Here is an 18,991-nt window from a genome sequence, read left to right as displayed (position 1 = left end):
TACTATCTAACTGTCTAACTTTAACTCTCTTGTTATGCTATTATAAACATAGTCTGATGTTTATTTCTCTCCCTTCTTATTCTTCCTGTGCCATTCTTTATATGCTAGGGGTTTTATTCTGTAGTCTTTTGTGTTTCCTTTGATTGCTTTTGTGGATAGTTGATTTTATTTTTTTGCCTTTAGTTAGTATTTGGTTGGTCTGCTTTCTTTGCTCCATTTTTATTTTCTCTGGTAACGTCTACTTAGCCTTAGGAGTGGTTCTATCTAGAGCAGACCCTTTACAATATCCTGTAGAGGTGGTTTGTGGGTGGCAAATGCACTCAACTTTTGCTTATCCATAAATTGTTTAATCCCTCCTTCAAATTTAAATGATAATCATGCTGGATACAGTGTTTTTGGTTCAAGGCCCCTCTCTTTCATTGCATTAAATATATCATGCCATTCTGTTCTGGCCTGTAAGGTTTCTGTTGAAAAGTCTGATGATATCCTGATGGGTTTTCCTTTGTAGGTGATCATTTTTCTCTCTGTGGCTGCCTTTAATACCCTGTCCGTGCCTTTGATCTTTGTCATTTTAATTATTATGTGTCTTGGTCTTGTCCTCCTTGGGTCCCTTGTGTTGGGAGATCTGTGGGCTTCCATGGTCTGAGAGACTATTTCTTTCCCCAGCTTGGGGAAATTTTCAGCAATTATTTCTCCATAGACACTTTCTATCCCTTTTTCTCTCTCTTCTTCTGGCACCCCTATTATGCAAATATTGTTCTGTTTGGATTGCTCACATAGTTCTCTTAATATTCTTTCATTCCTAGAGATGCTTTTATCTCTATCTCAGCTTCTCTGTCTTCCCATTCTCTGATTTCTATTCCATTAACAGTCTCTTGCATCATCCAGTCTGCTCTTAAGTCCTTCTATTGATTGTTTCATTTCTGTTATCTCCCTCTGGACTTCATCCCTTAGCTGTTGCATATTTCTCTGGAGCTCCATCAGCATGGTTATGACTTTTATTTTGAATTGTTTTTCAGGAAGATTGGTTATATCTATCTCACCAGGCCCTCTGTCTGGGGTTGTCTGAGTGATTTTTGACTGAACCAGATTCTTCTGCCTTTTCAAGGTGATAGAAGTGATCGCCGGCAGGTGGCGCATGTGTCATCTGGGAGAACAAAGTCCATTCCTGCTTTCTGGTCACCTTGCCCTTCTCTGCTGCCTGTGCCAGTTACCTGCACTACAGCAACAGTCTCTGGGTTAATCTCTTGGGCTCCCATGGGCAGTGCAGCCCTTGGGATAGCCTAGGGCACTGCGGGGTGTCCCAGACACTCTGGGTGTGTTCTCCTGTGAGAACGGTGCCTCTTCGTGCCTTCCAGACCTTGCTCCAGCTTCCTGTCTGTGCTGTGCAGTTGCACCCCAGTGGAAGACTCTGGGTCTGTTTCACTTAGCTGAGCACTGGGAGAAGTCTCTGTGTGGTTGCTGTGGGCAGGGCTGCTCCCCAGGTGCTCTGCAGCTGTGACAGGTCAGCCGGTTTGCTTGCAGCACCGGCAGGAGGTAATGAACAGTAGGCTGCTTATTCCCGTGAGGGGATTCAGAGCTGCGTTGTCACCCAGGGGTTTAGGGCGCCTGAAGTTCCTTAAGATTCCCAGCCTCCTCGGCTGAGTGTCCTGGGTCGATTTTGTCCAGCTGTTAAGCCCTTGTCCCTTTAAGACTTTTAAAAGTGCCTGCTTTTCTTTTTTTCTAGGGTAGCCGGCTGTGGGGACCCACTCACAGTCTCCGTCTTGGATTTTACTTTTCTGTTTCTCTAATATCTAGTACACCCTGCAATGTGTGTCTGTGCTCCTGGTGTAGATTACTAGGGCTGATTATTTAGCAGTCCTCTGGTTCCACTGTCTCCCCCTCTGATTATTTTCCTCCCGCCGGTGACTTGGGGTGGGGGAGTGCTGGCGTCCCGCCAGTTCACAGCTTTGTATCTTCCCCTTTTCGTGAGATGCTGAATTCTCACAGATGTAGATGTAGCCTGGCTATTGTACTGTATCTTATAGTCTCTCTTTTAGGAATAGTTGTATTTGTTGTATTTTCAAAAATATATATGGCTTTGGGAAGAGATTTCTGCTGGCCTACTCACCCTGCTATCCTGAGCCATCTCCTCACACTTGTCTAATTTAATATATAATTGGTACACTGTTACTGATTTTCTAAGGATTTATAATATTGTGATTTCTTAAAAACAAATGATATAAAAAGGTCAAGACTTTTTATTGGAAGAGAATAAAAAATTAAGTCTTAAAGTTATCCTTATATTCAGTACCAATAATTTTGTAAATTTCATTTCATATTTGATTAAATAACTATACAAAACTGTTTATTACTATAATATGTATAATAGAGAAAAACTTGGGATCACCTAATAGTTCAAAAATGGTAATTAAGTCATAGAATATCAATCCAACCATTTTTATGGGCATTAGACATATTATTATGAAGATTATTAGATGGCATAAAAAATATTTACAATATCTGGTTAAATTAAATAGGTAAAATGCAAAATTATAGGTAACTTTTGAACATATTTATGTGCAACTAAATAGTCACATGGGAAGACCTACAAAAATGAAAACAACTACAGTTATCTCTTGAACATCCCAAGTTTGAAAGCGCTGGTCTACCTATATTTTTTCAATAAACATATTGAAAAAATTTTTGGAGATTTGCAACAATTTGAAAAAAAACTCATAGATGGATGATGTAATTAAGCAATAATGAAAATATTAAAATTTAGGTATGTCATAAATCCCTAAAATATATGTAGATATTAGTTTATTTTATTATTTACTACCATAAATCAATAGTAGGTTAGTAGTAAATTTTTTTGGAAGTCAGAAGATAAGTGTGCATTTTCAACTACATAGGGGGAGGCACTCCTAACTCCTACATTGCTCAAGAGTCAACTGTATTTGAAAGGTAGGATTATGGATGAGTTTTGTTTTGAAAATAATTGTAACAACAGCAAATTGATATTGCTTTTTAATGCAACATAGAATGAAAGAAATTTGTAGACCTTAGTTTCCTCATGTGAGAAATTAAAGACTGGATTCAGTATCTCTTTGCTTATTTTGATTCTATGTATTGAGAGACTTAAGTGAAAAGTCACTAAAAATGATACATTATGAACTAATACTCATGAAAAGTAAAGTGACACATACTCTAAGGAAAGATTATAAATGATCTGATGTTGAACTACTTAGAAATATCAGCAGCAAGTATTGATTGGTTTTGTTAATCAAGCTCTGGTTTAATAACAACTTCTTTCCAAATTTGCTGGTGGGTAATAAAAAAAAAATAAACAGTTCAATTTTTAAAAAGGTAAATGGTGGTGATTTCCTGCTGGGCTAGGCTCTTCCCTTTATTAAATTTTTGATCCAGAAGTCTCCACAAAATATATTCATTACTTAATCTTACCTGAAGTTTACAAAATATGGCTAAATACACCTTTTAACAGATGACTTTCTTCTCCTGCTGAGCTATTTGCCACTTCTGCAAATTCTGTGATCTCTCAGCGAATTAAACCATACTTTACAGTATTAGTTAGATAAAAGGAGACTGTTTCTTCTTTTAAAAACCAGTTCTACTTGCAGGTAGGATAGGTGGAGCCTGCATGGCACAGACTGTTTCTAAGGGTAATAAAGCACATTGTGGGCTGGTCCTTTCAATGATTATCTGGTGAGTAATGCCTGAAAATAGCAAATAGGCCCCTAGAGTTCAGAGATTCACATTCAATGCTCATGGTGAAAACTGGTCTTATACTTTATTGCTTCATTTAGAAAAATAGGGTTTTTCTATTTCTGCCCACTTTCTCCCTGCCATGTAAAAAAAGCAGTATTGTACATGTTATCTCTAAGGTGATTTAATAGACTGCTGCTTTAAATTAAGTTTATAAAACACAGTGAGATGTAAAACTTTTTCTGAGATTCCACTGAGAATGCTAAACATTAATGTAATCTAATAAATTATATATAAGAAACAATAAATTAGACTTCCAAATAGATTAGGATATATGATAATAAATTAATTATATGAAAAATATGTACTAAATTATTAAAGGTAGCAAGCAGAAGACTTTGCAGATTATTTTGTTGTTTATTTTACTAACAATATGAAAGGCAAGGTGATTGAGCTGGGATAAGCAGAGTCAGAGAGACCATTCCTGTGGTAAGACCCAGGGAGATGTGAAGATTATACAATGAACACCAGATATAGCAATCTCCAAGGGCACTCTCAGTCTCCTTGCAATGGTATACCCAGTCTGCTCTCACTGTCAAAAGTCTGTATAGGGACTGGCACACGTATAGTCATACAAACTCACAAACCTATTTCTTAATAAACAATCTTATAATCAAATCCTGCTCACTGGAGTTAAACAATGGTTTTCAGAATTGGGTCAGTCTTGGCTGTGAGAGTAATTTGAGGAACTAAAGAAAATATCAATGTTTTGGTAAGGCCCTCGATCTAAAGAATAGAATCAGCACTTGTTATATGATAGAGTTTATTATGGTTAACAGTAATGAAAATTTGAACTAATCGTATGTATGGCTCATTTTTATATTTTTGTAATATAATTAAAAAAATGATTACAGTAGACAGTACTATGCATCACAGAAAATCATAGACTCCATCATAAATGTCAAATTACCAAAGTAAATAATTTACATGTGAATCTTAACTATAATAGAACAATATTAACTTGACTTTTATGGTTTATCTGTTTCAATCCTAATACTGTATCTTGTAGAGAAAATGTCACTGGGCAAGCCTGAAAAAAATTTTCTATATGGTTTCACAATGATAATGTTCAAAATCAGCTAAAAGAACTTGATGAGATAAATGCTTATGTGGGGCTTAATATCAAGCAAGTCTATCTGGCATCAGTAATCAAACAATTACAAAATGGAAAGTACATCTTGTACACGCTGACAGATCCATTAAATCAGGAGAACCATGGGCAGACATACTGACACTGCGAGAATTACCAGAAAGCATTAATTTCAGCATTAATAAAATGGCAGTAAATAGATGACAGCTGCCAGATGAACTAAGAAATAAGGTTACTGGCCTTGTTAAGCTCGCGTCTGATTTTCTCAGGCACAAACTGGTCGAGGTAGCGTCTGAAGTGAAGGGCATCAATGGCAACGATTTCAGTGCCACGCCGCTGCCAGTCATCCCTGTGGCAGGACAGAGTGAGGAGTGAGGTGCAGGGAACGGCACCCACAAAATAAAATTCTCAGTTTGGGTTTCCGAGACTTTGCCAGGTTAATATATATTAAAAACAAAAAAAAACAGTGGCTGTTAAGTCTCAGCAAACAGAAGGGCAGAAACACAGTTTTATTTTTAGATTCCAAAGCATACACATTATGAACTGCCAGGCATTAAAGAGTAAAATGAAAAATTATCGAGAACCAACAAATATGACATATTATAAACAGATACATCATTTACAGTGAGTCTCAGAGGTTAAAGGATTTGAGGGCAAACAAAAGGAACTTAGTTTTTTGTTTCCTCTAATACTAAAGATGTAGCATTTGTATCTTGACAAGATTTCATTGGTCCTTTGATTCGAAAGACCTGCTCTAAGTCATTAGGTTTGCAACATCACCACATATCATCCAAGAAAGAATCCCAGGAAGTCAAATGTTACAAAAAATGTGTAATGATTCAGTACAACATTTACCTATTGTGCTCACTTGCTGACAGTAAGAAAACTATTTTTAAAAAGACAGAGCAAAACAGATAATAAAATATTGCCTGTGGAAACAGGAAGGACTAGGTGAGATGATGATTTCATCTCTTTATAAACTTGCAGATAATTATTAGGAATTAAATATCCACATTGATAATTGTTGCACCCACATATTTTAACCAAAATAAAAGGAAAGAGATCAGGAGTTGACCTTGAGATATTGTAAAGAATAAACTTGTATGGCTACACAGGGATTAGCTGATTCTGCTACAATGGCTCTTTTTCATTAAAATATACACACAAACACACACAAGCTTTCAAGAATCACTTCTGTAAAAATTTACCCCTGATAAATCATTTTAGTGGGAAAAAAGGATGTCAAAGTATAAAAACATATTTCAGTAAGAAACAGGAGAAAGCAGCAGCAAAGTCCACTGTAGGTTCTGTGCCATTAGGCAAATTATTCCAACATTGGTTTCTCCCATCTACTTAATCTCACAGAAAAGTTTAAGGATAACAAAACAAGCTGATTGAAGACTTTAAACTCTAATAGGGACCTATTCTAAATAAGCCTGGATTTGGTAGTTAATCCACTGACTGCCTACAACTGGCAGCTAAGAAGTAAAGAACTCTAGAGACCTATGCCCTTCTTATTCTTAGTTCAGACTTTTGGCTTTTATTTCTCTGCTCTTCCCTTTGATATATGGAGATAGTAATACTGTTTTAACTACTTATAAACCTGAAATACTGAATTCAAAAAGAAAATTAAATTTCTGAAATAAGATTAGATGGGAGACAGAATGTACCAGGGTGAAACCCACAATCCTTAGCTTTTGGCCATGTGATACTAAAGTCAGAAATAAACTCACCTTTCACTTCCATCTTCATGGCTCCGGGCCCAACGATACGTTTCGGCATAGCCTATGTATTCACTGTACTGCTCAGTACCTGAAACAAATAATCTACCACTATTATTTTTCAGAAAATTTTTCTTAAGAGCTGCATCTTCTAAAGGGTCTTTGTTAATAAACTTAATTACCCCTTTCTGGAAGTATCTTATTGGCACATGTCAACTAGGAATAAACAACAAACAAAAAACCACTGCTCTTAACGACTTACTATAATCCACAAAGAAAAAAAATTACGTCTCCAAAAGCTACTGCAACATTTATCCTACAGCCACTGAATGTCTCAATAAAAAGAGAACAAAATACACTGTCATATTCAGCTCTTTTTTAAACAAGGAGTGCATAAACACTATGTTTTATAAAAGTTCACTGTCTTCAATGTTGGTAATATGATGGTAATATTTAATTTGCACTGTTAAGAAAAAAAATTTTACATAAAGACATTCCAAACTAAGAAAAGTGTCATTAAAATTAAATCTAGGATTTGCCTATCTATAGGTAACACACTTCAAAGGGTTTTGTAAAACCAAGATATTATGGCAGGAAAAGAAAGGGAGGGAAAAAAGCATAATTAGCATTCATCTGATAAGAACATGCACCAACCTTGCTACATAACATACATTTCTAATTTATGAGACCTGTTCATATGATAGGGAGGCATGGTGTGAAAGTCTTCCATTATTTAACTAAATAAGCTCATTCCAATTCCTATGGTGAACCCAATCAACAAAATAGTAAAATGAAAAGCTGAAAACCCTAAGCAAGAAAGTATTTTTCATATTAAAAAAAAAAGAAACTAGATATCAAAAACTAAGATTAATGATTTTCTTTAATATAATTGTCCTAATTTTGCCAGGAAATTAAATGCAAGCAGACTAACTCAGGCAGCTCAACTACTACTTATTAACAAATAACTACTCATAAAATAAAGATCCAATTCTGAAAATATGTATGACAAACAATATTCAGGGGGAAAAAATGACTCTATGATATACAGTACTTGAGAAAAATATAAATTTATAAAAACAGAGAACACATCTAATAAAAATAAAAAGAACACAAAGTCAAATCACAACATCCTAATTATGAACTTCAGATCTTTATCCAAAACCAAATTAATTTTATCTCTGGGGTCAGGTTAACTTCTTATATGTTTACTCAAACAACTCTGAAGATTTTATACCCAAAGAATAATAAATGTAGTGGTCAAGATGACAAATGATCCTCACATTTAACTATCAATTTATAGACAGGGAACAGGAGAACATGTCAAATACCATCATGAAGATGTAATCAGCAAAGTTCAGATCCTAGGAAACAGGACCAACAGTCTGGGTTGTTTACAAAAAATTCCAAGAAAAGAAAAAGAGGGAGGAATATATAAACTAAAAGAAATGAACATGAAAAAAATATCATAAGAAAGTGGGAGCAGTTATATTACTATTTGATAAAACAGACTTCAAGTCAAAGAGTGTTATGAAAGATAAAGAGGAACATCTCAGAATAATAAAAGGATCAATTCAACAGAAGGACAATTTGGGCTCTAGTTTGGTCTAACATTTGAAATATCAATTAATTAAACTCATCACCTAACAGATTAAAGAATTAATGTAATTACATCAAAAGTTGCAGAAAAGATAAAATTCAACACCTACTCATGATTAAAACTCCAGCAAAACTGGGAGCAGAAACTTCCTCAATCTGATTAGGGGTCACTACATAAAAACTTCATACTTAATGGTGAAAACATTCCACCTAAGATCAGTAAAAAATCAAGGATTACTACCCTCATCACTTCTATACAGCACTATGGTGAAGTTCCTAGCCACTGCAATAAGGGAAGAAAAGAAATAATAGTCATAAAGAGTGTAAAAAAGTAAGACTGTCCTTATTTGCAGATATGACTGTTTACATAGTAAATCCTAAGGAATAACCAAAAATGAAAGAAAGAAGAGACAGAAAAAGAAAAGAAGCTCATAACTAAATGTATAAGATCAAAGATATGTCTATGTACTAGAGCAGCAAACAATGGAAAAGTAAAATTTTAAAAAAATCCATTAAGCATAGCATCAAAAAGCAAAAACTTAGGAGTAAATGCAACAAAAGACATTGAGGAGACCACTGAGAAAAAGTAAAGGTGATCTAAATATGTCCAAGGGTGAGGAGACTCGATATTGTTATATGTCAATTTTCCTCAATGCTGTTATTCTAGCAGACTTTTTTAAAAAATAGTAATTAAGAAGGTAATCCTAAAATTCATATATAAACGCAATGAACCTAGAAGAGCCAAAACACTTGAAAAAAAAAGAAGAACAAATTTAGAGGACTCAACTAGTTGAATTCAACATTTACTTGTTCAAGGCCTAAGGAAAGACTAATTGATAAATGGAACTAAACAGAATTCATAGATAAATCCAAACTTGTACAGTAAATTGACTTTCAATTTTCATAAATTACTGACAGAACATAAAATGGGCAACAATTTTGGAAAACAGTTTGGCAATTTCTTATAAAATTAAAACACACTTCCACCCTTTGACCTAGAAATTCCATTCCTGGGTATTTACCAAACAGAAACTGAAAATGTCACAAAATTGAAAATGTCCATAGATACAGCACACAAGAACATTAATAGCAGCTTATTCATAATAGTCTTCTATTGATCAGGGTTCAATCAAAGAAACAGAATCCGCTGGATTATATAGTAGGAGACTTACATTAGGAGATTTATAGCAAGGAATTAGCTTATGCAATTGTGGGAGCTAACTAGGCAAGTCTAAAGGACAGGATAGAAATCTCAGGCATAGGCTGAGGCTGCAGTTAACAAGGGGAAATTTTCTTCTGGGAGGCTGACTGAATCAGACCCACCCAGATTTTCTAGAATAATCTCTGCTATTTAAAATGAACAGAAGATGGGCTTTAATTACATGTATAAAATATCTTTACAGGAATGCTTAGATTAGTATTTGACTGAATAAATGGGGGCTGTGGTCTAGCCAGGTTGACATATAATAAAGACCATTGTGTAAAACAGGATTCAAGATGGTGGCATGAGAGGTGTGACAGAGAAGTCCTCCCAAAACCACATATAATATGAAAATATACTTGATACAACTAATTGTAAAAGAGCAACAGGGAAGAAGGAAGCACCAGACTGCATACAACTGGAGAAGAGAGAACTCACAAAACAGGGTAACGTACCAAAGCCTTGATCCGGCGGGACCCGAGCCATTCCTCCACCCCAGTTCACTGGCGGTAAGAAGAGAAACGGTGCGGGAAGGGGGTGGAAGCCTAAGACTGCTGAACACCCAGCCCTGGAAATGTGCTTTGGGAGCACAAACCTACATTGCATGGTACTCTGGAGATAGGTGGGGTTTGAAAGCTAAGATAGGCAGACTACTTGGAGACACTGAGATTCAAGCTGTTTGTGGAGGACAAGGATCTACATCCTGCGGATCTGGGACAAATGGAAAGGCAGGCAGTCTAAGAGGCTTGCTAGCACTGAGAGGCTGCTGAAGGGGCAGAATTTGCATGGAGATTGCTGTGTGGGAGAAGGCATAGGTGGGAAAGGTTGTCTGGGCATGCTCTGCCCAGCAAGTTGAGAACTTTCAGGAGTTTCAGGTGCTACATTTCCCTGGCTGGCTACTCAGCTCCAAGGCCCCCACACAGTGATACGCACACTGCTGCACCTTCCTCCACGTTTTGAGTGGGCACTGGCTCAAAAACCGGCAGCCTGTGCCCTGGTGTCAGGCCAGCCAGAGGGAGGCCATGCCTACAGCAGCAACAGACACAAACCACAGAGGATTATACCTGTGCGCTCGGCCCACTGGTTCTGATCTGGGAGAAAGGCACTGCAGTAGGGAAGCAGGAAAGAGCTCTTTCCTCCCCCCGGGTACCAGCACTGCTCACCTGTGACTCCCGACATCACTCCAGGGGCTGAGCACCTCCAGAGACTAGAGCTTCTGGATACCAGAGGGTGCCACATAGAAATATGAAACGTCAAAGGAATCTAGTCCAGACAAAAATTTTACAAACCCAGAAAAAGGGCCAAATGAAACTGAGCTCACCAATCTTCCTGGAAGAGAGTTCAAAATAAAAATCATAAACATGCTCATGGAGGTACATAAAAATGTTCAGAAACACAGGGACAAATTTAGGACAGAGATTCAATCACTAAGAAATTCCATATCTAAAATGAAACATACAATGGAGGGATTTTAAAGCAGATTAGATGTAGTAGAAGAGACGGTAAATAGAATAGAAATTACAGAACAGGAATAGAAAGAAGTTGAGACAGAGAAAAAAAGGAGCTCGAAGAGCGAAAGAATATTGAGAGAACTGTGTGGCCAACTCAAACGAACAATACTCGCATTACAGGGGTATCAGAAGAAGAAGAGAGAGAAAAAGGGATATAAAGTGTCTTTGAGGAGGTAATTGCTGAAAACTTTCCTAATCTGGGAAAGGAGATACTCTCTCAGGCCATGGAGGTGCACAGATCCATAACATAAGGGACCCAAGGAAGACAACACCAAGACATATAATAATTAAAATGGCAAAGATCAAGGATAAGGACAGACTTTGAAAAGCAGCTAGAGAGAGAAAAAACATCATGTATAGAGGAAAACCCATCAGGCTATCATCAGATTTCTCAAACAGAAACCTTACAGGCCAGAAGGGAGTGGGATGATGTATTTAAGGCAATGAAGCAGAAGGGCCTAGAACCAAGAATACTCTACCTGGTAAGAGTATCATTTAAATTTGAAGGAGGGATTGACCGATTTTCAGATAAACAAAGCTGAGAGAATTTACCTCCCACAAACCACCCTACAGTGTACTGTGGAGAGACTGCTATAGATGGAAGTGTTCCTAAGGTTTAATAGCAGTCACCAGAGGTAATAAAACCACAGTAAAGAAAGCAGAACAGCTAATTACTAAGAAAATGCAAAATTAAATTGACTTTCCCCAAAGGCAATCGAGGGATAGACAAAGAGTAGAGAATATGATACCTCATACATAAAGAATGGAGTAAGAAGAAAAAGGAAGAGAAAATAAAAAGAACCTTTAGATTGTGTTTGTAATAGCATATTATATGAGTTAAGTTAGACTCTTAGATAGTAAGAAAGTTAACCTTGAACCTTTGGTAACCATGAATCTAAAGCCTGCAATGGCAATAAGTATATACATATCGATAATCACCCTAAATGTAAATGGACTGAATGCACCAATAAAAACTGAGTCACTGAATGGATAAAAAAACAAGACCCATCTATATGCTGCCTACAAGAGACTCACTTTAAACTCAAAGACATACACAGACCAAACGAGAAGGGATGGAAAAAGATATTTCATGCAACTAATAGGGAGAAAAAAGCAGGAGTTGCAGTACTTGTATCAGACAAAATAGACTTCAAAACAAACAGAGTCACAAGAGACAAAAAAGGACATTACATAATGATAAAAGGGTTAAACCAACAAGAAGATATAACTGTTATAAATATCTATGAGGCCAACACAGGAGCACCTACATATATGAAACAAATACTAACTGAATTAAAAGGGGAAATATAATGCAATGCATTCATTCTAACAGACTTCAACACTCCACTCACTCTGAAGGACAGATCAACCAGACAGAATATAAGTAAGGAGACAGAGGCACTGAACAACACATTAGAACAGATGGACCTAACAGACATCTACAGAACTCAATGCCCAAAAGCAGATTACACATACTTCTCAAGTGCACATGGAACATTTTCTAGAATAGATCATACACTAGGCCACTAAAAGAGGCTCAGTGAATTCAAAAAGATAGAAATTGTACCAACCAGTATCTCAGACCACAAAGGTATGAAACTAGAAATAAATTGCACAAAGAAAACGAAAAGCCCACAAACACATGGAGGCATCACAACATGCTCCTAAATAACCAATGGATCAATGACCAAACAAAAACAGAGATCAAACAATATATGGAAACAAATGACAACAATAATTCAACACTGTAAAATCTGTGGGGTGCAGCAAAGGTCATGCTAAGAAGGAAGTATATTGCAATACAGGCCAACCTCATGAAAGAAGAACAATTCCATACGAACAGTCTAAACTCACAGTTAATGAAACTAGAAAAGGAAGAACAAATGAGGCCCAAAGTCAGTAGAAGGGGGGACATAGTAAAGATCAGAGCATAAATAAATAAAATCGAGAAGATGAAACAATAGAAAAAAATCAATGAAAGCAGGAGGTGGTTCTTTGAGAAAATAAACAAACTATGTAAACCCCTAACCAGACTTTTCAAGAAAAAAAGAGAGCCTACTCACATAAACAGAATCAGAAATGAGAAAGGATAAATCACTATGGACACCACAGATCAACCAGACAGAATATAAGTAAGGAGAAATAGAAAGAATTATGAGAGAATACTATGAAAAATTATGTACTAACAAACTGGATAACCTAGAAGAAATGGACAACTTTCTAGAAAAATACAACCTTCCAAGACTGACCCAGAAAAAAACAGAAAATCTGAACAGAACTATTACCAGTAAGTAAATTAAACTGGTAATCTAAAACCTACCTAAGAATAAAACTTCTGGACCAGATGGCTTCACTGCTGAATTTTATCAAACATTTAGTGAAGACCTAATACCCATCCTCCTTAAAGTTTTCCAAATGGTAGAAGAAGAGTAAATACTTCCAAACTCATTCTATGAGGCCAGCATCACTCTAATACCAAAACTAGGCAAACACACCACAAAAAAAGAAAACTACAGGCCAATATCCCAGATGAAAATAGATGCAAAAATACTCAACAAAATATTAGCAAACCGAATTCAAAAATACATCAAGAGGATCATACAGCATGATCAAGTGGGATTCACCTCAGGGATGCAAGGATGGTACAACATTTGAAAATCCATCAAGATCATCCACCACATCAACAAAAAGAAGGACAAAAACCACATTACCTCCATAGATCCTGAAAAAGCATTCAACAAAATTCAACAGAATGGGTACAGAGGGTAAGTACCTCAACATAAGAAAGGCCATGTATGGCAAACCCACAGCCAACATTATACTTAACAGCGAGAAGCTGAAAGCTTTTCCTTTAAGATCGGGAACAAGACAGGGATGCCCACTCTCCCCACTTTGATTCAGCATAGTTCCGGAGATCCTAGCCACGGCAATCAGACAACACTAAGAAATAAAAGGCATTCAGATTGGCAAGGAAGAAGATAAACTGTCCCTATTTGCAGATGACATAATATTGTACATAAAAAACACAAAAGAATACACTCCAAGGCTACTAGATCTAATATCTGAATTCAGCAAAGTTGCAGCATACAAAAATAATACCCAGAAATCTGTTGAATTCCTATACACTAATGATGAACTACCAGAAAGAGAAATCAGGAAAAGAATTCCATTCATAATTGCACCAAAAAGAATAAAATACCTAGGAATAAACCTAACCAAGGAATTGAAAGCCCTGTACCCTGAAAACTACAAGACACTCATGAGAGAAATTAAAGTAGATACCAATAAATGGAAAGACACTCCATGCTCATGGATAGGAAGAATTAATATTGGCAAAATGGCCATCCTGCCTAAAGCAATCTACTAATTCAATGCAATCCCTATCAAAATACCAAGAGTATTCTTCAATGAACTAGAGCAAATAGTTCTAAAATTCATATAGAATCACAAAAGACCCCAAAAAGAGAAAGCAATCCTGAGAAGGAAGAATAAATTGGGGGAGATTATGCTCCCTGACTTCGAGCTCTACTACAAAGCCACAGTAATCAAGATACTTTGGTACGGGCACAAGAACAGACCCATAGACCAATGGAACAAGTACACAGCCCAGATATAAACCCAAGCACATACGGTCAATTAATATATGATAAAGGAGTGCAACTTTTTCCTGAACGCATCTCCTCAGGCAAGGCAAACAAAATAAAAAATGAATAAATGGGACTACCTCATGCTAAAAAGCTTGTGTATAGCAAAGGAAACCATCAACAGAACAAAAAGGGATCCTACAGTATGGGAGAATATATTTGTAAATGACATATCTGATGAGGGATTAACATTCAAAATATAAAAAGAATTCACACACCTCAACACCCAAAAAGCAAATAACCCTATTAAAAAAATGGGAGGAGGATATGAACAGACAATTCTCCAAAGAAGAAATTCAGATGGCCAACAGGCACATGAAAAGATGCTCCACATCGCTAATTATCAGGGAAATGCAAATTAAAACCACAATGACATATCACGGCACCTCAGTTAGGATGGCCAACATAGAAAAGCCTAAGAACAACAAATGCTAGTGAGAATGCAGAGAAAGGGGAACCCTCCTACACTGTTGGTGGGAATGTAAATTAGTTCAACCACTGTGGAAAGCAGTATGGAGGTTCCTCAAAAAACTAAAAATAGAAATACCATTTGACCCAGGAATTCCACTCCTAGGAATTTACCCTAAGACTACAGGAGCCCAGTTTCAAAAAGACATATGCACCCCTACATTTATCACAGCACTATTTACAATAGCCAAGAAATGGAAGCAACCTAAGTGTCCATCAGTAGATGAGTGGATAAAGAAGATGTGGTACATATACGCAATGGAATATTATTCAGCCATAAGAGGAAAACAAATCCTACCATTTGCAAGAAACATGGATGGAGCTAGAGGGTATTATGCTCAGTGAAATAAGACAGGCGGAGAAAGATAAGTACCAAATGGCTTCACTCATCTGTGGAGCATAAGAACAAAGCAAAAACTGAAGGAGCAAAACAGCAGCAGACTCACAGAACCCAAGAATGGACTAACAGTTACCAAAGGGAAAGGGCCTGGGGAGGGTGTGTTGGAAGGGAGCGAAAAGGGGAATAAGGGGCATTACCATGAGTACATATAACGTAAGGGGGTGCACGGGAAGGCATAGCACAGAGAAGACAAGTGGTGACTCTATAGCATCTTACTATGCTGATGGACAGTGACTGTAATGGAGTATGTGGTGGGTACGTGAAAATAGGGGGAATCCAGTAACCACAATGTTGCCCATGTAATTTTATATTAATGATACCAAAATTTAAAAAATTTAAAAAGTGAAAAAAAAATGATCGAATTGTACACCTTAAAATGGGTAGATTTTTTTGTACGTAAAATACCTCAACACAGCTGTTAAATATAAAAAAAGAAAAGAAAGTGGATTAAATAACTTGACATATAATTAACAACCAAAACAGGAAGAACATTGTATTAACAAAGGTTAAAATAATGAGTCCAGGAATATGGTGTCGGAAGGCACTATGTAAGTGACACATATAAAAAATTCACATTTACAAAGACCTCATGGCATGTTAAAAAACATCAGACTGTGATTAGGAGATATGAATAACTCAGAGAGAATCCTTGAGTAACATATCTCATTGGACTTCATTTTATCATCGGAAAATCAGGCTCATTAATAATTCTTAACTTGTTACCTCATAGAACTGCTTGGAAAACCAAATGTTTAAAATCTTCAAAACCACAAAGCAATTTAGGACTGGTGTTATTAGACTTAATTTTGTAAGGAGGTAAAGACACCAGTAATAAATGATTCCATTTACAAGGGGTTTAAAAGTAACAAGGTGAAAAAAAAAAAAAAAGTAACAATGTGTATCCCCCTGACTGGGAATAAAGACAGCCAGGACCAGTCTTGTTCTTTCTTATTTTCTGCATAGCAGTGGACAAGCCTTATTTTTCCTATTTATTTATTAATTCCTATTTATTTATTATTCATAAAATATTAAGTAAATAAATAAACAAACATTGCCTACTCTGATCTCTTAACTATGAAAACAAACACCTGTGCTGGCTTTTGAAAAAAAAAGTGGTTGAAAAATATAAAATGTCAATGATCATATTTCTATTTCAAGTTAGGATAGTTTCAGTCTTCCTTCCTGAGAGAGATAGTTAGATTTATTTCCTCCAGGTATGGGAAGTCAAAAATGCACATACAAATGCTATTGCTGTAAACAAATTAAACCCTGGGTTTCCTAAGTAGACATCTTTCAAAATTATGTTGACTGTCTGTTCTGAAAAACAGATGCCCTTAACTTGTTTTAAATTCAATTTATTGATAAACTATGATGAAAATGCAAAGGTAAATGGTGATAACAGCAAACAAGAGACAAAAGATTGAATGATCTTTGTGACAGCTCTCTCTAGGGATAGCCTATAAGACTTAATGCTCAAAGACAACCTTTGCCTAAGGAAAAAACTAGAAGGAAGGAACCCTTTTAAATCTTTGCAAGAGTTCATAAGGACTTTATGAGTTTTTAGATTTAGCAGTTAAGAAACATTCTTATTTTCTCCTACACGTAATGCAAGTTTGTGATGAACATAGGAAAACTATTTGGAGATTTAAAAAATTCTATATACCAATGAGTTGCACCCTTGGAAAGAAGGTTTACACATAAGCCATCCAACTGTGCTTTTAATAGTGTCACTCATTCAGTGGGGATTATGCAGCAGATACAACACTCTTGCTTTTCATTCCCATAAGTAGTAAAAATTAAGAAAAGCCAAACTCCAAGTGCATTTAGATCTTTTCCAACGAGCTGGTGTCATTTAGTTAGCAATGTTTTGTAGTGTTTAGCACCTCTGGCGTCGTTACTCTATAAGAAGTACAGAGTACACCAATACTATAAACAATGGTGTACACTTTTGTCCTTTCTGTCAGTTCTGCAGAAACTCACAAAAGATTAAGGACCTGTGATGTCAGGGACAATTTGATTCACTAGAGAATAGATTTTATGTTAAATATACTAACATTATGCTCATAAGTTTCATGTCTAGGCACCTGCTTTATGTGCTCATCACACAGAAACAACAAAACAATCTCCCAGAACCACAGTAACACCTTTAGTATTAAAGCTATTTGCTGGATGTTGTACAGGAACATGGAGGGGGAGGGGGAGGGAAAAATGGAATTTTAGTTCTTTCCCTCAGTGTATACTTACTGAAATGTTTTAGCTCATGGCTACCCCCAGGAAGATCATAGCAGAGGGAAAACATTGTTTGGATAAAAATATTTGCCTGTTTGAATGACCTGTTTCATACTCATTTAAAAGTCTGATGCCAACCAGATGCCCCACAATGACGGTAAATTTAATTTACTCCCAATTTCTCAAACTCATCTACAGATTCAGGCAGCACAGTCACAGCCATTAGCTCACTGAGCCTGGATAAATCATTGAAGGAATGGAATTGATCAGGCAGATAGATTGCAGTACATGGCTAAGAGTCTCCTAGGAAGAGATGGCAGAAATCCAACATCAAATAGATGATGAAATGGCCATTTCCATTAAGGGAACATCACATCACAGATATTAATTAGGAGGCACAATAATAGAGTTAAGTGGATGTGGGGGAAAATGCTGAGTTAACAGTTACCCCAGATGTCCTTAGCCTTAAGTAATTAAAGATGTGAAGGTGAGTCATGAATCTGCAATTTTTTATTCATTTAACAATGGCTGCAGGTAAATTAGAGCCCAGATGTAACTCCAAAGTGATGATCCTTTTTTAGAGTGGATACAAACTATATTTAGTAAAAAAAGAAAAAATGCTAATGTTTTCCTTTTCCTAATTCCCAGGGAAATCACAACCTTCATTTACAGCAACATTAATGGTAGGTGACAAGACTGTCACTACTTTCCTATTATAAGAACAATAAAGCATATGAAGCAAACTAGCTTTGAGTTTAAATGACCAGTATTCACCAACTTCTTTGTTTCATGGATGTAAATACATCAACTGATGGATTATTTGGTTCTGAGGACTGAGAACCAAACCCAGCTCAACCACTAAAAATTAAAAATATTTTCAAGTATTATTACATACATTTAAATATTAAAGACGGTCACATTCCAGACCTTCAGAGTTTCTCTAAAACAATATGAAACCAATATTCAAAGTATTTATTTGCCCCCAAAATGGATTTATGACAGCTTAATTTTTTTGTTCTGTAATTGCTTGCACTTTCTGCTTCCCTAATACTTTCCAAATTCATCCTTCCTATCTGCATACATCATAAACAACAAATACAGATAGATGACCAATATGTGAGTTGAGACAATGTTGAAAACAACAGTAAGGTTTATCTTCCCATTTCAGTACAGTTTGGATCACAACCTCAGAATTCTGGATGAAATACTTTAAATTATTAACTTGAAATAGTTGAGACTCTATCCAAGAAGAAATTCCTTTGCTGAGGTTCCATTCTTAATTTCCTGCATAAAGTCAGATAATGAACAATTTTTGTCTTTTTGCTTTACCTCACCAAAACAGTAGAATCACAGGGGTGTTATAAGA

At 36.2% G+C, this 18,991-nt stretch overlaps 1 protein-coding gene across 3 annotated transcripts in view; it reads right to left on the bottom strand.

Moving 5' to 3' along the window:
• PARG (poly(ADP-ribose) glycohydrolase) overlaps nt 1–18,991 on the bottom strand; it is a 205,415-nt gene that overhangs the window by 40,303 nt on the left and 146,121 nt on the right. For all 3 annotated transcript variants that reach the window (XM_036999477.2, XM_036999476.2, XM_073241213.1), the window contains 2 exons: nt 6,589–6,667; nt 5,096–5,204 (listed from right to left, as the gene is read on the bottom strand). In XM_036999477.2, the coding sequence (XP_036855372.1) occupies nt 5,096–5,204; nt 6,589–6,667 (188 nt within the window). The remainder of the gene's footprint in view (nt 1–5,095; nt 5,205–6,588; nt 6,668–18,991) is intronic.

This window comes from Manis javanica, chromosome 7 (genome assembly GCF_040802235.1).
Source record: "Manis javanica isolate MJ-LG chromosome 7, MJ_LKY, whole genome shotgun sequence".
In the NCBI taxonomy this organism is placed as follows: domain Eukaryota; kingdom Metazoa; phylum Chordata; class Mammalia; order Pholidota; family Manidae; genus Manis; species Manis javanica.
This window is presented reverse-complemented; position numbering and strand designations above follow the sequence as displayed.